The sequence below is a fragment of the Sapajus apella genome, unplaced genomic scaffold, assembly GCF_009761245.1.
Source record: "Sapajus apella isolate SASKATOON/1434 unplaced genomic scaffold, GSC_monkey_1.0 scaffold29, whole genome shotgun sequence".
In the NCBI taxonomy this organism is placed as follows: domain Eukaryota; kingdom Metazoa; phylum Chordata; class Mammalia; order Primates; family Cebidae; genus Sapajus; species Sapajus apella.
The window spans coordinates 23,495,555-23,518,770 of NW_022436969.1; the positions used below are offsets into that span (position 1 = coordinate 23,495,555).

The 23,216-nt window shown below is 41.3% G+C and overlaps 1 protein-coding gene and 1 long non-coding RNA gene across 3 annotated transcripts; both read left to right on the top strand.

Moving 5' to 3' along the window:
- The first annotated feature begins 30 nt into the window (after nt 1–30).
- PSMG2 (proteasome assembly chaperone 2) lies at nt 31–23,123 on the top strand. Of its 2 annotated transcripts, none has more exons than XM_032293438.1 (7): nt 31–201; nt 3,511–3,682; nt 10,390–10,448; nt 15,953–16,071; nt 17,880–18,053; nt 21,798–21,918; nt 22,818–23,123. In XM_032293438.1, exons 1-7 carry the CDS (start codon nt 145–147, stop codon nt 22,911–22,913), a joined length of 798 nt encoding a protein of 265 aa, XP_032149329.1. In that variant the 5' UTR covers nt 31–144; the 3' UTR covers nt 22,914–23,123. The 2 variants fall into 2 exon arrangements, with proteins under 2 accessions (XP_032149329.1, XP_032149330.1); XM_032293439.1 differs by having other exon boundaries at nt 50–201; nt 22,824–23,123.
- LOC116561565 lies at nt 18,398–20,034 on the top strand. The gene is made up of 2 exons (XR_004273485.1): nt 18,398–18,612; nt 18,919–20,034. It is a non-coding gene; the product is annotated as an uncharacterized LOC116561565 (long non-coding RNA).
- Nucleotides 23,124–23,216: the final 93 nt, after the last annotated feature.

The window sequence follows — 23,216 nt, forward strand, 5'->3', positions numbered from 1 at the left end:
GGACGGGCCCTCAGGGCCCGGCACAGGGACTCGAAGGACCCGCCCGCGCCCCGGTGGGCTCCGGGGACTCCGGCTTCCGCCTTCTTGCTGTCCCGGTTCTTTCCAGGGCCTCGCTCAGCCCCTGCTGCCCACCCCACTGCGACCATGTTTGTTCCCTGCGGGGAGTCGGCCCCCGACCTTGCCGGCTTCACCCTCCTGATGGTGAGTCTCCGCTTGCGCTCGGGGCTGCTGCCTCGCAAGGCCCCTGCGGCGTCGCCACCCGGACCAGGGGGTTTGGTGGGGCCTTGGGAGAAACAGGACACTTGTTTCTATTTTAGGTTCTCCGCGGGAGAAAACAGGAAGGTTATAGCCGGAGGCAAACGTCCAAATAGAGCCTTTGTCGGCTCTTGCAAACGTAATCAAGTCTACAATTTGTAGTCTCTGTTGTCTCTGAAACGTGATGTGTCCGTACATTCTAGATACACTGTACTTAGGTTATGCAGGCCATCCTTCAGTTTTATCCTAGGAAGTCTTTCTGCGTCTCGTTTTAGAATCAGTCTTAAGCTAGCATGTTAAGGTTAATCGGAGAACTACTGATGGGGTAATAAACGTAACTCTTGCTGGTAGTTAGCACAGTTTTATCGCTCTTCATATTCATTTGTTATTTTAATAAAGTCTATTAGGTGCGAGTATTAGAATAAGACTAGGTGCGTGCCCTCAAGGAATTTATAATGTAGTTGGAAACACATGTGATCAGTAAGAGCAATAAATGCTAGGATAGACGTTTGAAAACGATATAGAAAGGCCCTGAGATAATTGGGAGGGGAGGGACAGAGAGCTTGTTAAGAAAGGCTCATAGAGAAAGCAGTATGTAGAAGATGGAGGGGCTGTGGGTTGGGAGTAGGGGAAAGTAGGCATTTCAGAAAGATGGATGTACAAAACAATCACGTAAGCATGGGGAACTTGGAGACTACAAAGAATTTGGAATGACACATTGAAAGAGAATGAGCTGTAGGCCCTGTGAACCCAGAAGGCACCATTGGAAAATGCACTGTTTGGAGTGGTATAAGGCTGGAGAGAGCTGGAACTGTCATTGTTACTCACTGCATATAAAACACACAGGCCGGGGGCAGTGGCTCACAACTGTAATCCCAGCACTTTGGGAGGCCGAGGTGGGCAGATCATGAGGTCAGAAGTTTCAGACCAGCCTGGCCAGCATGGTGAAACCCCGTCCTACTAAAAAAATATATAGATATAGATACACACACACACACTCACTCACTCACTCACTCACTCACTTAGCCGGGCATGGTGGCGCACGCCTGTAATCTCAGCTACTTGGGAGGCTGAAGCAGGAGAATTGCTTGAACAGGGAGGTGGAGATTGCAGTGAGCCGAGATCCCACCACTGCACTCCAGCTTGGGCGACAGAGCAATGCCCCATCTTAAAAAAAAAAAAAAAAAAAAAAAAAAGGAGGGAGTGGCCGTGTCAAAAGTAGCCCAGAGATGTGTAAGGTAAGGAAAGTGTCTGTTTAGATTTAGCGACATGTAGGTTAATGGTGGTCACCTGGGCAAACAGTTACCAGTGAAGTGGCAAAGAGGGAAACCATATTGGAGTGGGTTGAATGAATGGTAGAAATAAGTAAGATTTTGTTTGTATAATATATGTTCAGTCATTAATTCAAAGACAAGCATGATGGCTTAAGCCTGTAATCCCAGCACTTTGGAAGGAGTTCAAGAGCAGCCTTGGCAACATAGTAATACCTCATCTCTACAAAAAAAAAAAAAAAAAAAAAATTAGCCAGTTGTGGTGGCATGCATCTCTATCTCAGCTACTCAGGAAGCTGAGGCGGGAGGATCACTTGAGCCCAGGAGGCAGAGGTTGCAGTGATCTGAAATTATGCCACTGCACTCCAGCCTGGGTGACAGAGCGAGACCCTGTCTCAAAATAAAATTATTTTGAATAAGAGATAAAGTTTCTGCTTATGTTATTGTGGACAACTTGGAGAATTTTTGCTATGTAGAGACAGAAGAAATGAGGTTGCAGCTAGAGGGCTATGTGGGGTCAAGGGAGAGTCTTTTAGAATGAAAGATATTAGAGCATGTTTACGTGCTGATGAGAATAATACAATAATTAGGAAAAGAAAGTGCAGAATAGTTTAACTCAAGTAACAAAATTGTTGAGAAGGGAATTACAGGCGGTAACTAGGCAATTGGTAGGTGACAACAATGAGAAGTGGGAGAACACTCAGAGGAAACACCCTGAAGAACAAAAAACAAAAGGAATTGTTGGAAGAATGCAAAGGAGGAACTACATTAAAAGGATACTTTGGAGATAGCCTCAATAAAAATTAGTCATATACTAGATCTAATTGGTAAGGGAATGGGAAGAAGTTTAGGTAGAGTGAATAATATTGCTCTTTTCTAAAATGCAAAATATGGGGACAAGTTTGGGCAAAAGTTTATAGTTTTGGACACGTAGAATGTGAGTTGCCTATGACCTAATCATGTGGAGACATCCATTAGGTTGTGGAGCTCCTGCGTCTTCTGCGATGTAGGTAGGGATTTGGCAGCTTCGTTATTTTAAGTCATGGGAAAAAGAGAGAGAGAGTGCGTGTGTGTTTAGTGTGAAAAAGTCACTTCAACCTTTGAGAATGGGTAAAGAGACACTAATAAAGCAAATGGTAAGAAGACCCAAGAGTGCTTCTGTTCATACCTCATAACCTTTATACTTGCTTTCCCACTGCCTGGAATGCTCTTTCCCAGATCTCTGTGTGTCTCTATCCTTTACCTTTTTCAGGTCTCTAGTCATTTGTCACCTGGGGTGAGTCTTTCCTCAATCATTATTCTTAAAATTGCAATCAACCGTGTACACACATCCTTAAACTCACTTTATTTTTCTCTGTAGCCCTTACCACTGTATATTTTACTGTTTGCTTATCGCCAGTAAATCACTCTCTCACTCAAATGGAAGTTCCATGAGGGCATGAACTTTGGTTGGTTTATTTTACTGCATTCTCATTGCCTAGAGCAACAATTGACATATAGTAGGCGTCCAATAAGTATTTGTTAAATCAATAGTCTCGAAGGTGGAGGAGGCCCCAGCAGTTGTAGTTAATGAAAATCAATATCTAGCTTTGATGCTATGATGCTTTCAGTACTAGTACTATGACTATTGTCTTCCGTCTAAACTTTTTAAAGTGCTGCTGGCCTATAATCCCAGCACTTTGGGAGGCCAAGGCGGGTGCATCACCTGAGGTCAGGAGTTCAAGACCAGCCTGGTCAACATGGTGAAGCCCTGTCTCTACGAAAAATACAAAGATTAGGTGGGTGTGGTGGTGCACACCTGTAATCACAGCTGCTCAGGAGGCTGAGGCAGGAGAATTGCTTGAACCCAGGAGGCGGAGGTTGCAGTGAGCTGAGATCATGTCACTGCACTCCAGCCTGGGAGACAGAGGGAGACTCCGCTCAAAAAATAAAATAAGTGCTGCTAATTTTGGTGACTTACTGAACATACCTTTTATAATTTCAGCCAGCAGTATCTGTTGGAAATGTTGGCCAGCTTGCAATGGATCTGATTATTTCTACATTGAATATGTCTAAGATTGGTTACTTCTATACTGATTGTCTCGTGCCAATGGTTGGAAACAATCCATATGCGACTGCAGAAGGAAATTCAACAGAACTTAGTATGAATGCTGAAGGTATGTAAGACTTCACCTTGTATTGTTCTGCTGTAAGGTAGAATTGTTTTAAATTAGAAACAGACTTTATTGATAACTGTTTTGTAGCAGATGTTTACTTAGTGCCAACTTTGTGTAGAATTCACAGCCCAGTCACATTGTCCTGTTCTTTTACATCCTTTTTTTAGTTCTTAGCCTTTTCTAAATGACAACTCTTATGAAGGTTGAGAGTAAGATCATACTTGTATCTTTTTTTTTTTTTGTCTTTTTTTCCTTTGTATTTTCTATTCATGCTTGTATCTTTTATAGAATTTAAAATTTCCTTTGTTTCCCAATATGGATTTTTTCCTTCTATCCTCAGTTTTATTTTCTGTTGATGGTATGTATAACCATCACTAATACTATGGAAAGATGAAAAGAAGATTGTACTGGGCTCAGGCCTGTAGGTTTAATATATACTGCATCAACTAAGCCTTATCCTCATAGTCGTCTTCTTCCATTGTAGGATCCATAATAATAGGGTATAGATAAGGCTCAAAGAGATTGATTTGCCGGATGCCACTAGTAGGTGTAGGCTTTTCCCATGCTGTAAATCTTCGTAATTCCTCATTGGACTATCAGGCTTGATTAATCATGGAACACTGGTTTCAATGCAGCATAGCACCAGGTGAGTAAGAGAAGAGCTCCTGTTGATCATGAAGCATGGATGCACCATGAAGCATGGATGCACCCAGTTACTGCCTTTGATGGCTAACTGTTCTGGTGATCTTTCAGTCTTCTGTTTACCAGTTTAAGGTCAAAGCCAGAGGTGATAGAAGAGCAGGAAAGGCCTTTGGTGAATTGAAAGACAAATGAAAAAGCATTTTGGTTTTTTTGTCTTATTAACCATATCATTATTCTTAGCTTGCAATAATGAAATGTACATTTAAAGAATCACCTTACTATTGAACTTCTTTATAGGACAGATGGCTTTGTTAACACAAGACTAAAGTTTAGTTACTGCCTCAGAGGATAAAGGACTATAAATGGTTAAAACCAGAATTCAGGACCGGGTACATTGGTGCACATCTATAATCCCAACACTTTGAAAGGCTGAGGTAGGAGGAACACTTGAGCCCAGGAGTTTGAGACCAACCTGGGCAACAAAATGAGACCCCATTTCTGCAAAAAAAAAAAAAAAAAAAAAAAAAAAAAAGTAAAAATTAGCCAGGCATGATGGCATGTACCTGTAGTCCCAACTTTTCAGGAGGCTGAGTTGGGAGGACTGTTTGACCCTGGGAGGTTGTAGCTACAGTGAGCCATGATCATGCCACTGCACTCCAGCCTGGGTGACAAAGTGAGCCCCTATCTTAAAAAACTGGCCAGGTGCGGTGGCTCATGCCTATAATCCCATCACTTTGGGAGGCTGAGGTGGGTGGATCACAAGGTCAGGAGATCGAGACCATCCTGGCTAACATGGTGAAACCCTGTCTCTACTGAAAATACAAAAAATTAGCCAGACATGGTGGCATGCGCCTGTAGTCCCAGCTACTCATGAGGCTGAGGCAGAAGAATTGCTTGAACCCGAGAGGCAGAGGTTGCAGTGTGCCGAGATTGCACCACTGCACTCCAGCCTAGGCAACAGCGAGAGTCCGTCTCAAACAAACAAACAAAACCCTAGAATGTGTTTACTTTCCACTAGTGATAGCAGCTATCTTGTATTGAGTATTACTGTGAGCTGAATGGCATGTGCATTTACATTTAGTAATTCATTTAATCTTTACAACTATTTTGTAAGGTAGTTTTATCTATAAGAAACCATGGCACTTAACCAAGTTAAGTAAGTTGTTCAAGGTTATGTGATTAATAATTGGTATAACTGAGATTCTAACCAAGACAGTCTGGCCTAAGACCTACCTTCTGGCATACCTCCCTATTAATGCACCTTCACTCAAGTAGAAGACCCATGGCTTTCCTTTCACATAAACTGGCAGCAAGTCAATTGTATGGGTATCATCCTTTTTTTTTGAGATGGAGTCTTGCTCTGTCGCCCAGGCTGTATGCAATGGCACGATTTCAGCTCACTGCAACCTCCTTCTCCCGAGTTCAAGTGATTCTCCCTGCCTCAGCCTCCCAAGTAGCTGGGATGACAGGTGCCTGCCACCAAGCTTGGCTAATTTTTTTAGTTTCAGTAGAGACAGACTTTCGCCATGTTGGCCAGGCTGGTATTGAAGTCCTAACCTCAGGTGATCTGCCTGCTTCGGCCTCCCAAAGTGCTGGGGCTATAGGCATGAGCCACCGTACCCAGCCATGGATATCATTCTTTAATCTACTTTATTTTTTTTTCAGATGAGATATTGTGAAATAAATTACAGACATCCTAACATTCCACTCCTTAATATGTGGCTGAGCGTGGTACCTCACACCTGTAATCCCAGCACTTTGGGAGGCCAAGGCGGTCAGATCATGAGGTCAGGAGATTGAGACCATCCTGGCCAACATGGTGAAACCCCAACTCTACTAAAAATACAAAAATTAGCTGGACATGGTGGCCACGTGACTGTAATCCCAGCTACTTGGGAGGCTGAGACAGGAGAATCACTTGAACCAAGGAGTTGGAGGTTGCAGTGAGCCAAGATCACACCACTGTACTCCAGCCTGGGTGACAGAGTGAGACTTGTCTCAAAAAAAAAAAAAAGATACATATATGTATATGTATATATATGCTTCTCTTGAAAGACAGAACATTTCCTTACATAGCTAAAATGACATTATTACTGTAACAAATTTATTTATTAATATCTCCCTATATCTTACCCATATTCAAATTGGCCCAGTTTACCCCAAATTATTGTCTAATTTGTCCAAACCAAGACCTATAGTATGAGGAGACTTCAGAAAGTTTGTGGAAAAATGAACAAAATGATAAAAACAAAAAATATAAACTTCATTTCTCAACGTCAGCTTCGTCAAGTTCCAGATACTTTTGTAAGCAATGATAGCAGCCATTTAGTCCATCCCTAAAGAACTGGGCATCCTGGGAATTAAACCATGTCAGTGCAGTCTTTTTTACATTATTAACTGAAGAAAAATGGGTACCCATTGCAGATTTTTTAAGATTAGGAAACAGAAGTCAGAAGCACAAAATGGATACCTAATGATTTCCCATTGAAACTTTGACAAAATTGCCCTCATTTAATGGGAGGAATGAGCAGTGGCATTGTTGTAACGGACAAGGACTCTCTAGCGAATCTTTCCCAGTTGCTTTTCTGAGAAAGCTTTGGTTGACTTTCTCAAAACGCTCTCATAGTAAGCAGATGTTATTCTTTGGCCCTCCAGAAAGTCAACAAGTAGAATATCCGAAGCATCCCAAAAAACTGTTACCATGACCTTTACTCTTGCCTGGTCCACTTTTGTTTGGCTGGACTGCTTCTGCCTTGGTAGCCATTGCTTTGATTGTGCTTTTTCTTCAGGATTATACTGCTAAAGACATGTTTCATCAGTTACAGTTTCTTAAATGTTTCAGGATCTTTCTGTCACTTGTTTAAAATTTCCATTAAAAGCTGTGTCGGTAGCTGACTGGACACAAGGGTTTTGGACCCATCCAGTGGAAAGTTTGTTCAGCTTTAATTTTTCAGTCAGAATTATGTAAGCTGAACCAATTGAGATGTCGTTTCTGCTGTCAGTCGTCAGTCCTCTTCAATTAGGGCATAAATAGGATGAATTTTTCCTCACAGATTGATGTAGATGGTCTGCTGTTGTGGGCTTCGTCTTTAACATCATCTCATCTTTTCGTAAAATGAGTTACCCATTTGTAAACTGCTGATTTCTTTGGGGCATTGTCCCCATAAACTTTTTTTTTTTTTGAGACAGAGTGTTGCTCTTGTTGTCCCAGCTGGAGTGCAATAGCACGACCTTAGCTCACTGCAATCTCTGCCTTCCAGGTTGAAGCAATTCTCCTGCCTCAGCCTCCCAAGTAGGTGGGATTATAGGCACCTGCCACCACACCTGGCTAATTTTTGTATTTTTAGCAGAGATGGGGTTTCCTTTTTTCTTTTTTTTTTTTCTGAGATGGAATCTCTATCACCCAGAATGGAGTGCAGTGGCGCCATCTCAGATCACTACAACCTCTGCCTCCTGGGTTCAAGGGATTCTCCTGCCTCAGCCTCCCAAGTAGTTGGGCTTACAGGTGCCTGTTACCACGCTCCACTAAGTTTTATATTTTTAGTAGAGGTAGTTTTCCCCATGTTGGCCAGGCTGGTCTCGAACTCCTGACCTAGGGTGATCTGCCTGCCTCAGCCTCCCAAAGTGCTGGGATTACAGGTGTAAGCCACTGTGCCCAGTGCCCATAAACTTTTTTATTTTTTTTTTATTTTTTTAATTTTTGAGATGTCTCGCTCAGTCACACAGGCTGGAGTGCAGTGGTGTGATCTCAGCTCATTGCATCCTCTGCCTCCTGAGTTTAAGGGATTCTCCTGCCTCAGCCTCCCAAAGTGCTGGAATTACAGGCATGAGCCACTGTGCCCAGCCCTCATAAACTTTTTTAAAGCATCAGTGGTTTCACCATTTACCTACCCAAGCTTCACCATAAATTTGATGTTTGTTCTCCCTTCAGTTTAAGCAGAATTCATGTTGCTCTGATAGGGGCACTTAATGTCTTATACTTCTTAGCACCTCAAATCAGATCCTTTTCAGGCATGTTATAACAAGTCAGTACAAGTTTATTTTGGTACAAAAATGTTTTCATAAATACATATTCTCTGACTTTTTTGAAGACCCCTCATATATCCCATTGTTATACTATGCCATTGAAATCTCTTTTACTCTAGAGCAGTCTCTCTTTTTTTTTTTTTTTTTTTTTTTTCCCTATCACAAACTGATTGATTGAAGAAGAGATTGGGCCCATTGTCTTATATAATGTCCCACTTTCTGATTTGTCTGATTATGTCCTCATGTCATTTGGCTTGTTCTTCTATCCCCTGTATTTTCTGTAACTGAAGTTAGCTCTAAAGGCTTGATTAGATAAAAGGTTAATGTCTTGAGGCAGAATACATAAAAGGTATTGTTGCTTTCATGTTGTATCACATCAGAAGAAAAAAGTACTAGGAAACAGGAACCTAGCAATAAAAATAATTGCATAGGCCAGCTGCAGTGGCTCACACCTGTAATCCCAGCACTTTGGGAGGCCGAGACAGGTGAATTTTCTGAGCTCAGGAGTTCGAGACCAGCCTGGGCAATACAGTGAAACCCCATCTCTACTAAAATACAAAATATTAGCCCCAGCATGGCAGCATGCACCTGTAATCTCAGCTACTTGGGAGGCTGAGACAGGAAAATCGCTTGAACCCAGGAGGTGGAGGTTGCAGTGAGCCACTGTTGCACCATTGCACTCCAGCCTGGGTGACAGAGTGAGACTCCTTCTTAAAAAATAATAATACAAAAATTAGCCCAGCATGGTGGTGTGCACCTGTAATCCTAGCTACTCGGGAGGCTGAGACAGGAGAATCGCTTGAATGCGATTCTCAAGAGGTTCAAGAGATGGAGGTTGCAGTGAGCCAAGATTACGCCACTGCACATCCACCCTGGATGACAGAGCGAGACTCTGTCTCTAAAAAAGAGAATTGCATGATATACTGATGAGAGTATTGCTGTTACTGAAGAAGGGGTAGCTTACAAAGCTTAGCCTGCCCACCTGCCACGATACATTCTTTTTCAAACCTAGGTCTGTTGTTGATTTGGACTACATGTGTTTGTCAAGGATAGGTTAGAGGCTGAGTAATCTGTGCCTAAGTCTCTTTTTTTCTAAATGTATACCCATTTCCCCTAATTGCTAAACTTCCTTTGGACTGAACATACCTAGTGCTTGCTAGATTTGCTGAGTTCAGCATGCCCCTCCCACCCCCTGTCATACCACATCATGCCAGCCATAACAATCTCTGAAAGACCTGTAACAGTAGAGACCTGATCCACTAAAGGATTTGCCCAGTCTAGGGTTATTTGCAATCTCTTTATAGTAACCAACATTTGCCTCTTAGTGCAATAGTAATTCTGTGTCCTTAGAGACTCTTTTGTCCCTGACTGAGACAGGAGCTTCTCATTCTTAGAAGTGAAGTTGGGCAGGGAAGCCTTAAGCATCTCTAGAGTGGGCCCCTTGTAGCCCACTGATGAAAGCTGTGGATCCTTTTCCCAGAAAAAAATGCAAACACATTGACTCACAGGACATTTTACATGTTATTTTAGATCTTTCAAAAACTTCTGAGGAACACACATGTACCTATTTCAGGGATTTTATTACATGGCTAGCATTCTCTTACCTTTTACTGTTTCTTCTATTAATCCCAATGAGTGTTGCTGTTCTCTGGAGACAAGAGGGGAGAATATCAAAAGCCAAAAAGTTCAGTTTTCTTAAGGATGATTTTATTTGTAGTAATACCAGAAATTTTCAGGGGAATACTTCTCAATTTTTACAGTTAAAGTCAGAAGAAAAATAATTTTTTATATTCTCTCACAGCTAACTTTTCAGAAATGAATCTGTTCCATAGATTAAAACTCACTGGCTCATTTTAAGGTACTTCTAAAATGTCTTATTTTAACCAGATGACATATATGTTCCATATTTTAATTATTGAAAATATTTAAATGCAAAAGGTATTATAGTTGAATTTTTATTTTTTATCATAATAATTTCAACTTGTATAACTTCCTCATTTTAACTATTGTATGGTTTCATTTTCTTCTTGTTTTAATAGTATATTCATTGCCTTCAAGAAAGCTGGTGGCTCTTCAGTTAAGATCCATTTTTATTAAGGTTAGTATGATGTAGTTGACTTTTTGTTTACTAAAATGTAATGAGAAAATACCAAGTCAGTATCATTAGGAATTAACATTAAAAAATTACTACTGTTTTATTGTATGTACAGTTAAGAAGATCTGATTCTATAGAGCAATAATCTTACAGTATTTCAGATGTGCTTCCATTTTTTCATAATTATATAGAAAGGAAGTAGGACTTTTATCTTGAGTATTATATACTTTGAATTCATGGTGAAAACGTTTAAGCATATGAATAGTAGAGGTTTATTCCATTTGTATTACATTTCAGCTGGTGGCATCTACATATAAATTATATATCTATCAAATTATGTATGTGTCATAAAATATTCTGAATCCGACTTCTTTCTCCTCCACTGCTACCACTGAGTCCAAACCACTGGCATCTTCATGCCCCTGACTCTACTCTTGCCCCAGCCACCTCCCACCAACAGCAGCACCAATGATCCTCTTAACCTACACCGCATCGCTACTCTCTTCAGAACCCTCCCGTGGCTTCTCCTCTCACTCAAAATGAATTTGTGATCCAGGAAAAGGGGTTTGCTGCCTGATGCACTATGACACCGAGTTTTTGAAAAAACAAAGGCTTCGTAAATTTTTCAAAATTTTTTTGAAAAAAGAAAGGCTTGCAAATTGACTCCCAAGAAGACAGGAGTCAAGCTCAAATCTGCTTCCCCATGTTGGCTTCAAGGCAGTGTTTTTATTAGAAAAGGATCAGAGGGTAGATTCTGAGATTAGCAGATTAGCGATGGAAGGAAAGGGGAGATCTGGAAAATCCTTTGGCATGCAAAAATCCTTCATGCTAACTCATAGGACCCATGTGCCAGTTTGGGGAATGAGCATGAAACATGGCGGTGGAGAGTCAGCTTGTGACACCAGCAAGCTTGTTCTGTGCAGACTTCAGTTGGCCATATTGGTTACAACCAATTTCAGCCAATGCTTTTATCCCATAAGGGGAGGAAGTTTCAGTATTTTAGCAAGTTGTTTTTTATCTACTATGCTGCAAACTCAATCATTTCTTTCTTTTTTTTTTTTTTTTTTTTAAGACAGAGTCTCCTCTGTTGCCCAGGCTTAAGTGCAGTTATATGATCTGAACTCACTGAAGCCTCTGCCATCCAGGGTTCAAGTGATCCTTCCACCTCAGCCTGTAGGATAAGAGGCACACGCCACCACGCTGGCTCATTTTTGTATTTTTGGTAGAGACAGGGTTTTGCCATATTGGCCAGGCTGGTCTCCAGCTCCTGGCCTCAAGTGATCCACCCACCTTGGCCTCTCAAAGTGCTGGGTGGATTACAGGTGAGAGCCACGCCCAGCCCAAACTCAAGAATTTCTGTTAGTCATTGGTTTCTTTAACTCTTTGGGGATGGTTTCAAATTCACAGCCCTTACTGGGGCCTATGAGGCTCTATGTCTATGCTATCTAATACGGTAGCCACTAGCCACATGTAGCTGTTTAGTTTCTCAATCACCCTAATCACGTTTCAAGTTCTCAGGAGCCCCATATGGCAAATGACCAGCATAACAACAGTCATGCTCAGAGGGAGTTCTGCCAGACTGCTGCTCTGTGGAGTCTAACCTGCAGCCACACTGGCTTCCCTGTTGTTAGACATTAAGCTCATCCTGTCTCAGTCTTTCCACTAGTTTCTCTGCCAAAATTCATTTTCTTAGAGACCCAAATTGTTCACCTCCTTTAGTGTTTTCTTAAATGTTTCCTCATCAGAAAGGCCCTCCTAAATAGTCATTTCTTCCTTTTTTGAAACAGGGTCTCTCTTGCTCTGTCCCCCAGGCTGGAGTGTAGTGGCATGATCTTGGCTCACTGCAACCTCCACCTCCCAGGCTCAAGCTATTCTCCCATCTCAGCCTCCTGAATAGCTGGGATTACAGGTATACACCACCATGCCCAGCTGATTTTTGTGATTTTCATAGAGGTAGGGTTTTGCCATGTTGCCCAGGCTGGTCTCAAACTCCTGAGCTCAAGCAATTCAGCTCCCCAAAGTGCTGGGATTATAGGTGTGAGCCACCATACCTGGCCTCTTTTTTTTTTTTTTTTTTTCCTGAGTCAAGGTCTTGCTCTGCCCAGGCTTGGGTGCAGTAGCACAATCATAACTCACTGCAGCCTCGACCTCCTGGGTGTACCACTATGTCTGGCTAAATTTTTTAAATTTTTGGTAGAGAGGAGGTCTCACCGTGTTGCCCAAGCTGGTCTTAAACTCCTAAGCTTGAAGGATCCTTCCACCTTGGTCTCCCAAAAGTGTTGAGATTACAGGCGTGAGCATCTGTGCCCAGCCCCTGACAACACTTTCTGTCTCCCTTTCCTACATTAACTTTCTTGAAACTCATCACTGCCTGGCAAGTCATTGATAGATTGAGATGGAGTCTTCCTTTGTCACCCAGGCTGGAGTACAGTGGCACAATCTCAGCTCACTGCAACTTCCACCTTGTGGGGTCAAGCAATTCTCCTGCCTCAGCCTCCTGAGCAGCTGAGATTACAGGTGCATGCCACCATGCCTGGCTAATTTTGTATGTTTTTTAGTAGAGATGGGGTTTCAGCATGCTGGCCAGGCTGGTCTCAAACTCCTGACCTCAGGCAACCAACTCTCCTTGGCCTCCCAAAGTGGTGGGATTACAGGCATGAGCACCCGTCCCTTTTTTTTTTTTTTTGAAATGAAGTTTCACTCTTGTCACTCAGCCTGGAGTGCAGTGGCGAGATCTCAGCTCACTGCAACCTCCACCTCAGGAATTCAAGCGATTCTCCTGCCTTAGCCTCCTGAGTAGCTGGGATTACAGGCGCCAGCCACCACGCCTGGCTAATTTTTGTATTTCTAGGAGAGTTGGGGTTTCACCATGTTGGTCAGGCTGGTCTCGAACTCTTGATCTTAGGTGATCCACTGCCTTGACCTCCCAAAGTGCTATGATTGCAGGTGTGACCCACTGGGCCCTGCCGAAAGTAAGCTTCTGAAAAGAATGATGAAGTGTCATTTACTCTTATATCCCCAGCTCCTAAAATAGTGTCTTGCACATAGAGAAGCTCTCAGTAAATATTTGCTGAGAGATTTTTTGGAGTGACCTGAGGTATCATCTGTTCAGAAAGTTAGAAATACAGGATTTTAGTGATATGGTTAACTGCATAGTACTTTCATTGAAGTATGACATACATGAGAAAAGTGCACAAATCATAAGTACACAGCTTGGTGAATTTTTACGCAGTAAACCCTCTGTGAAACGGGCTTACAGATTAAGACATAGAGCATTGTCAGCATTCCAGAGGTCCCCGTAATGCGTCCTAGTCAATATTCTGTTGGTGGAATCCTGTGGTCTGTACTTAGGGCAACTAGCTTCCTTCCTCAACTTTCTGTTTTTGGGGTTCACTCTCGTTTTTGGAAGTAACCAAAGTTCTTTCATTCTCAGTTCTGTGTGGTGGTAAGTTGTATACATAAGCCATAATTCATCCATGGTACTTCTGAAATTGCATTATATTTTTTCTAACTATTATGAATAATGCTCCTAAGACTATTTTTAATTCTTATATTACAATCTCTGCTTTCTTTAGTTAACAACATTATAAACCCAAAGTTTTGCAGGGAGAGTTCATAATATTTTTACATTGTGCCACATGGCTTTTTGTTCTCTTCCTAATCAATGTAAGTTAAAAAATTATTTAACATATAATTTAAGTTTTTGGCAGCTGGAAGTAAAGAGTGATTTAAAAATAGCAAACATTTATTGAGCATTGATTCTTTGCACTGGTACTGTTCTAAGTACCTTATATTTCTTACTTAATCCTCACGACAGTCCTATGAGACAGGTACTAGTATTATCTTCATTTTTCAAAGGAAATACTGAAGTACAGAAAGGTTAAGCAGTTGCCTGAGACATTCTGTGGGAGGCAGGACCAGCATATTCCAACCCAGGCAGCCTGGCTCCAGAGCCTGCCTCTTTTCTTTTCCTTTTTTTTTTTTTTTTTTTTTTTTTCTTTCTGAGACGGTATCACTGTATTACCCAGGCTAGAGTACAGTGGCACAATTATGGCTCACTGCAGCCCTCACCTCCCAGGCTCAAGTGATCCTCCCACCTCAGCCTCCCGAGTAGCTGGGCTACAAACGTGCACCACCATGCCTAATTTTTTTTTAATTTTTTTTTTATTTTTAGGAACAGGGTCTCACTATATTGCCTAGGCTGTTCTTTAACTCCTGGGCTCACTCAATCTGCCCACCTTGGCCTCCCAAAGTGTTGGAATTACAGGAGTGAGCCACCATGCCTGGCCCAGAGCCTGCCTTTCTTAAGCTCTATACTAGACTACCTTCTTATTTTTAAAAGTTAGCCTGCATTACTTACTTGCATTTTAAAATTTATTGAATAGTTATTTTGTGGGCAGTCTTTGAAAAGTTTTCATAAAGTGGGCTACCCCAAAATTTTATGACCCACATTCCAGATTTACCAACTTTTAACATCTTGCCACACCTGCTTGATCTCTCGCTTTCTACGCATGTACACACAGTTTCCTTCTTCCAAACAATCCAGAAGTAGGCTAGCAACATAATTGTGTCATCCCTACATACTTCAGCACACCTCTTACAAGAACAAGGACACCATTACCCCAACAAGGACACCATTACCCCAGGAAAACCAGCATTTAATGAATTATTCAATAGTATCATCCAACATATTCAAATTTCCCCAGTTGTTCCCAAAATATCCTTCAATTCTGGATCCATTCATGGTTCGCAGGTTGTGTTTGGCTGTTACATCTTTTTAGTTGTTATCCTTCAGAGTTAAATTGGCCTGCCCCTTTCTTTCTTTATAATATTCACTGCTTTGAGGAGTCAGGGCCAGATGTGGGGCATTATCCATTCATCTGATTGTTTCCATGTGACCAGATTCGGGTCACAAATTTCTGGCAAGAGCCCCTCACAGATGACCGTGTATTGGTTATTAGATAACAATCGATTACTTAAGTAGAGAACTGGAAATTCTCCTTTGTCCTCTTGATTCATTGATTTTTTTTTTTTGAGACAGAGTCTTACTCTGTTGCCCAGGTTGGAATGCAGTGGTGCGATCTTGGCTCACTGCAGCCTTCACCTCCTGGGTTCAAGTGATTCTCTTGCCTCAGCCTCCTGAGTAGATGGGATTATAGGTGCCCGCCACCACGCCCAGATAATTTTTGTATTTTCAGTAGATATGGGGTTTCACTATGTTGGCCAGGCTGGTCTCGAACTCCTGACCTCAGGTGATCCACCTGCCTCCCAAAGTACTGGGACCACAGGCATGAGCTACCATGCACGGCCATTCATTTCTTAATTATAAAGATACTTTAGATAATTCACTGGTCTTTTACTTTCAGTTTAAGCACAGTAAGTGGATCGAAAAATAACTTCAGTATATATAAATGATATCGCATAAAGTTGATGAAATATATAGAATGTTCATATGTTCTAAGACTAACTTTTAGATTTTTTTTTTATTCTCTCAATGGTATGCAAAGTATAAATCAAAGCCATTCTGTGAAAAACTGCTTTCCTGGGTGAAAAGTAGCAGCTGTGCTAGAGTCATCGTTCTTTCAAGCAGTCATTCATATCAGCGTAATGATCTGCAGCTTCGTAGGTATGTTCCTGCCTCTGGAAAGTTATTTTTGGTATGGATTATACTATGATAATTTCCCTATTAAAAAGTTAACCTTTAAAAGCCATGTAGATCCTTACCTCTCCTCACTAGAGTTTAGAAAGAGGAGGGTAAAAGAAAGTCAGGAGATGGGAGGGAGTGCAGTTACACAAATCTTTTCAGTTCCTGTGAGCTGAGTAGAGTTGGGGCACAGGAAGACTTGGTTTAAAGAGAGAGAGAGATTGGGAACCATGCCTTAGTGTTTCCTGTCACAGGCATGACAACATCACAGAGCTCAGCTAACTAAGAGAACAAGGAGAAAAGGTACTCAAGATTTATTGGTTGATAACTTTTGAAAGATTAATATTTTCACTTATTTCCATATATGCAATCATTTTTTAAAAAAAACACTTACTTTTTAGGCCGGGTGCGGTGGCTCACGCCTGTAATCCCAGCACTTTGGGAGGCCTTGGCGGGCGGATCACGAGGTCAAGAGATTGAGACCGTCCTGGCCAACATGGTGAAACCCCATCTCTACTAAAAAAAAATACAAAAATTAGCTGGGCATGGTGGCACGTGCCTGTAGTCCCAGCTACTCGGGAGGCTGAGACAGAATTGCATGAACCTGAGAGGCGGAGGTTACAGTGAGCCGAGATTACACCACTGCACTCCAGCCTGGTGACAGAGCGAGACTCTGTCTCAAAAAAAAATTTACTTTGAGACAGGGTCTCGCTATGTTGCCCAGGCTGGTCTCAGAATTCCTGGGTTCAAGCAGTCTGCCTGCCTCAGCCTCCAAAGTATTGGGATTGCATTTGTGAGGCCACTGCACCTGGCCACATGCTACCATTTGTATTTGCAGAAATCCACTTGCCTAAAGTGTAGCTCCCTGGCATGTCAGAGTGAGTTCTTAAATGGAAGACAAAGTATCCCAGAAATAGAACTATAAGCTATCGTTAATCACATAACATTGGTAAGATATCATATAGTATACTCTCATACTCCAAGATGTAGCTTTTATTTTCATTTTTATTTTTTGAGACAGAGTCTTGCTCTGTCACCCAGGCTGGAGTGCAGTGGCACAATCTCACCTAACTGCAACCTCTGCCTCCTGGATTCAAGCAATTTTCCTGCCTCAGCCTCCTGAGTAGCTGGGATTTACAGGTGCCTGCCACCATGCCCAAGTAATATTTGTATTTTTAGTAGAGGCAGGGTTACACCATGTTGGCCAGGCTGGTCTTGAACTCCTGACCTTCGGTGATCCACTTGCGGGCCTCCCAAAGTGCTGGGATTACAGGCATGAGCCACTGCACCTGGCCCTAAGATGTAGCTTTTAGATAATTTATTTTTTATTTTGGGGGGGATGGAGTCTTGCTCTGTCACCCAGGCTGTAGTGCAGTGGTGCAATCTTGGCTCACTGCAACCTTTTTAGATCACATAGATCATAACTTTTATTATTTATATACGTATAAAATCAGGATGAAAAAAATACCAGTAAGCCAAGTTACCTTTCAAAATGAGCTAATTTATAGAACTTTCACAAAAGACATTACAGGCTTCATGGCAGAAGGGAGCATAGCTGTGGGAGATTTTTGCGGTGAGCCTGCCTAAGTGTTTCTGTCTCTTTATATTGTCTCCTAATTATGTAAGTAGCAAATCAGAGCAATATTTTTTACTTAGGTCTGCTGATACTTGTTTTTTGCCTGTGCAGCAGAATATACAGAGACCAAGAGAATTTTAGCTAGAGAACCGATGTTTGCCTTCAAGTTCATATTTGTGACTTTTTAAAAAGTTAACTATATGATTATTTCTAGTACTCCATTCCGGTACCTCCTTACACCTTCTATGCAAAAAAGTGTTCAAAATAAAATAAAGAGCCTTAACTGGCAAGAAATGGAAAAAAGCCGGTGTATTCCTGAAATAGATGATTCCGAGTTTTGTATCCGTATTCCAGGAGGAGGTATCACAAAAGCACTCTATGATGAAAGGTGAGTTTGTTTGCCTGTTCATTTGTTTCCCAATTTACTTAAAAATGAAATTAGGCTGGGTGTGGTGGTTTACGCCTGTAATCCCAGCACTTTGGGAGGCCAAGGCGGGCAGAGGTCAGGAGACCTATCCCGAAGTCAGGAGACAGAGACCATCCTGGCTAACACAGTGAAACCCCATGTCTACTAAAAATACAAAAAATAAGCCAGATGTGGTGGCGCACGCCTGTAGTCCCAGCTACTCTGGAGGCTGAGGCAGGAGAATCGCTTGAAGCCTGGAGGCAGAGATCGCAGTGAGCCAAGATTGCTCCAGCCTGGGTGACAGAGCAAGACTCCGTCTCAAAAAAAAATAAATTAATGCAGTGAGCTGAGATCGCGCTACTGCGCTCTAGCCTGGGCGACAGAGGAGATTCTGTCTCAAAAACAAAATGAAATTAAGACAGTCGGAATATATTGGATTACTTATTGAAACTTTGAAAATATATTTATAAAACAGGCACTATTTTAGAGCTCGTATTTAGGAGAAAGATTTAAACTTGGTTATAGAATTGTTTCCTAAAAAGTTATATTTAGGCCGGGCGCGGTGGCTCAAGCCTGTAATCCCAGCACTTTGGGAGGCCGAGGCGGGTGGATCACGAGGTCAAGAGATCGAGACCATCCTGGTCAACATGGTGAAACCCCGTCTCTACTAAAAATACAAAAAATTAGCTGGGCATGGTGGCGCGTGCCTGTAATCCCAGCTACTCAGGAGGCTGAGGCAGGAGAATTGCCTGAACCCAGGAGGCAGAGGTTGCGGTGAGCCGAGATCGTGCCATTGCACTCCAGCCTGGGTAATATGAGTGAAACTCTGTCTCAAAAAAAAAAAAAGTTATATTTAGTGCTTTATTTTGTATGACTTTTTAGGGCTTCTGATAGTCTTTGCAACCTCTACAGGCAAACTTATTTCTCTATTATTTCTCTCTTCTCTAGTTTTTATTTTCTTCTGCAGCTTTGGGTTTGGTTTGCTCTTTTTTCTCCTTCCCAAGGTGTCAACTTAGGTTATTGATTTAAAAGTTTTTTCTTTTTTACTGAATGTATTTACAGCTATAAATTTCCCTCTTAGCACTGCTTTCACTACAGTTTGACATGTTGTGTTTTAATTTTCACTTATCTGTCAGTATTTTCTCATTTCCCTTGTGTTTTTGTTGTCCTCCTTGCAAACACCTACCTCCTTTCTAAGAGTCAGCCCACCCTTCACCTCCTGTCTGCAGCCTTGCCTCTTCCTGTCTTCTAACAAGGAAGTTGCCAGTCTCTGCCCTCCACCTCTTCTATACTTTGTTGCACTTACCTTACAGATCAGTCCTCCTAGACTATTGCTTCCGACCAATTAGAGTCACTAATACCAGACTTGCCCTCCTGCCATAAAAAAACTGGAACTGGACAGAATTTACGAAAACAGCTGTTTTCCAGACATTGGACTACAGGCAGCACACAACTGTCATCCCTGAGAGAAGGCAAATTTTAAAAGTCTACAGTTGCCCGGCTTTCCGCTGGGAGATACTTCTGGACTGCAGCACAGGCAGGGGAACCCAAACAGCACAGTGGTCTTGCTGAGTGGAGATGAGTTAAGACTACAAGGAGCCAAGGCAACTGGAAATACAGGGCAGAGAACCAGAGGGCAGGGGTGGCTCATAAGAGTCCGGAGGTCTGTCTCCTTGGGTCTTTTTCTGAATTCTAAGCTATGAGTATAAGGTGAAACTATGAGGCCAGGGAAAGAACAGCTTCTAGGTAGCTATAAGCTTGCCCACAAAGTTAGCAGTGATAAACAGAAAATATTTTAAAATAAGTTAGACCTACTCAGCATCGAACATTCTGGAAATGCAGATTACCCTAAGGAAGCAATATTTAAAATACTCAGTTGTATCAACCAGAATAAAATAGTTCCAAATAAAAAAGTAATAAAATAGTCATCCTCTGCCTTTCTTTTTAACACAAGGCCAGAGGGTAATAGTAAAATGATTATCCCACACTGTGTTACAAACTAACAGAGGCGCAGTAAGCCGAAGAGCATGCCCTGCACTTTCCAAGTTAAAGCCTTAAAAATGCAGGCACAGCCTGGGAGGCAGCCTTCTTCAGGCGAGAGCTTTGCCAGAGGCCATCAATGCAGAGGCACTTAGGAACTGGAATTTTCTTAGCCATCAGAGCTAATAGTGGTTCCACACAAAGATTGAGAGCCCCTAGGGTATTTGAGAACCAAGTCCTGGGCTAGTGTGAATGGGGCTAACATTTTCTACTTTCTGGTTTTTAGAGACTGAGATACTGTGGTAAGTTAGCCTGGTATCATCTGAGACTTCCTAACATGCACACCAGTCTCCTCTGTGTCTTAAATCACTTTCTTAGAACTTCGCTCACTTTTATTTCTGTAGCTCTCTGTCAGTCTCATGCTTTCAAGTTTTGGCATGGCATTTTTCTCATAGTTCTTGGGTTTTAGGGTATTAGGAATAATTTTTGCATTTACTAGCAAGCAGAACACTTTTTGCATTGGTATATCTTCATCTCACTAGCTTGAGGCGTTTACAGTATGATAGGAGACTTACGTTTTGGAGCTAGAGAGACCTAAGTTCATGTACCATCTCTGCCACTTACTAGATATACAACTTTGGGCATGTTAACTATGTATTCAATCTCTTTAAACCTGTTACCTCAGAAGAGTAGCTAATACTTCTGTCATATTTACTATGTGGTCACTGTTTTAAGCATTTTGCCTCTACTACCTTTCAACCTCACAACAATCTGTGAAGTAGGTTCCATTATCATCCCCCTTTTATAGATGAGGAACACCCCTGGTTAAGTAACTTGCCCAAGGTATCTGGTAAGTGGAAGAGCTAGAATCTGAATCCTGGTGTCTGTCTTTGTTCCCCTTATTCCAAACTGATTCATTTATAAGATGGAGCTAATTATTAGCTTCCTCAGGATTATTACAGGGATTGAGTCATAAAATTTGCAGATAATGCTTTAACACGTAATAATCACTCAACCATTTTTTTCGAAGAAGTAGTGACTTTTCTTTTTTTTTTTTTTTTTTTTGAGACGGAGTTTCACTCATGTTACCCAGGCTGGAGTGCAATGGCGCAATCTCGGCATCTCGGCTCACCGCAACCTCCACCTCCTGGGTTCAGGCAATTCTCCTGCCTCAGCCTCCTGAGTAGCTGGGATTACAGGCACGCACCACCATGCCCAGCTAATTTTTTTTTTTTGTATTTTTGGTAGAGATGGGGTTTCACCATGTTGACCAGGATGGTCTCGATCTCTTGACCTCGTGATCCAGCCGCCTCGGCCTCCCACAGTGCTGGGATTACAGGCTTGAGCCACTTCCACAATTTCCCTCACTGCTTTAGATTATTAGTAACTAGGTGTTATTTTTTTTCAGCCTCTGCTGTAGTGCTTCTGAAAATTACCATCTTCTGAAGCAGGTTTGGGGAGTAGATCAGAACATAACATATCTGCTGTAGCCAAGGACAGAAAGGCTGCTTTTTCATGCAGCGGTGGGGTGAGGCATGATCGTGCATGTTCCCCAGTGTTACAGAGGCCTGCTCTCACAAGTAGAAAACATCATGTGGGGCAAAGGGAGATGATAAGTGATCTTATAATGTGGTATCTTTTCCTTTCCTAAAACCAGGCAGGTTATCATAGCTGTAAAAACAGACACACTAGAGTCAGCTGTTGTACCTGTGAAAAAATACTGATTCTTATTTTTATTTCTTTTAGCTGTTCTAAAGAAATCCAAATGGCAGTTCTGCTGAAATTTGTTTCAGAAGGGGACAACGTCCCAGATGCATTAGGTCTTGCTGAGTATCTTAATGAGTGGCTTCAGATAATCAAACCACCTGTAAGTTTTATTATAGCTTAAGCCTCTTCTTTGTCTGATTGTGTGTATTCATTAATTTGCATTTTATATACTACCTAAGTCGACCAAATAAGGTTTATATTAAATATAGACATATCTTTACAAAAAATTTAGTTTAAGCTGAATTTTTGAAAATGAGAGGACAGTTAACCAACCTATTATTTACAGTTGTTTAATTAAAGCTGACTTTCCGAGGTGGGCGGATCACAAGGTCAAGAAATCGAGACCATCCTGGCCAACATGGTGAAACCCCGTCTCTACGAATAAAATAAATAAATAAATCTGACTTTGGGAAAAGGAAAATCCTTAATTCTTCATTGTACTTACTATTCATGTTACATTAATTATGCCAGACATAGTCTTGCAATAATAAACAAGCCTTCTTTGGAATTCAGGAATTTTTTTAGGAAAGTAAAAAGTATTGCTATGTCAGTAATACTGTAGTTATTGAATATGTATTAGAGTTGGTATTTTTCTCTATTATGAAATGAGAGCATTATACCCAGGAAAGTGAGCTAGCCTTTAGGCATAACAGAACACCCCATAAGGCTGCTTTATAAGGTGGGTAACTGGCTTTTAAATTCATGCTTTTGCCAAGATACAAATCACATGATGCTGATTTTTTTTTAACCCCTATTCTTTTTTAATGTGATTTTCCCTAATAGATTTCATCTGCAGCCTTTCTGGCATCTCTTTATAATTTGGAACTTAAAGAAATTTATCTTCAGTTAACATGAAGACAAAGAAACTTTATTTCTCCTTAGCAGTAAAACCTGGCTATAAAAGTATCAACCAAAAGAAACAAAAAGGAGAGTTTTATAATACATATTAAAAGGAAATTTGATGGTAAAGTTTAAAGATTAAAATATTTTGTTCTTCAATTACAGAGTGATGAAAAAGCAGCTACTTCACGGTGGAAAATACCAAGTTCTTGGAGATTACTCTTTGGCAGTGGTCTTCCCCCTGCACTTTTTTGACAAAAAAATTTTTCCTTTTTATACCTTATACCCAAAACACTTACTACCAACACAACTATTAAACATTCTATACAGAAAATTGTATGATCTGAGAATGAATTAGGAAATTACTTTCACGGCAGATATTAAAGAAAAAAAGCTTAAGGGTCATGCTTTTCATTATATACAACAAATGTAAATTTTGTATAATAAAATTTTATATCCTAAGTAGTTTTGTCTTAAATGTATTTTTTTTTACAATTCAGACTCTGTATTAGCTTCCTAGTTCTGCTGTAATAAATCACCACAAACTTAGTGACTTAA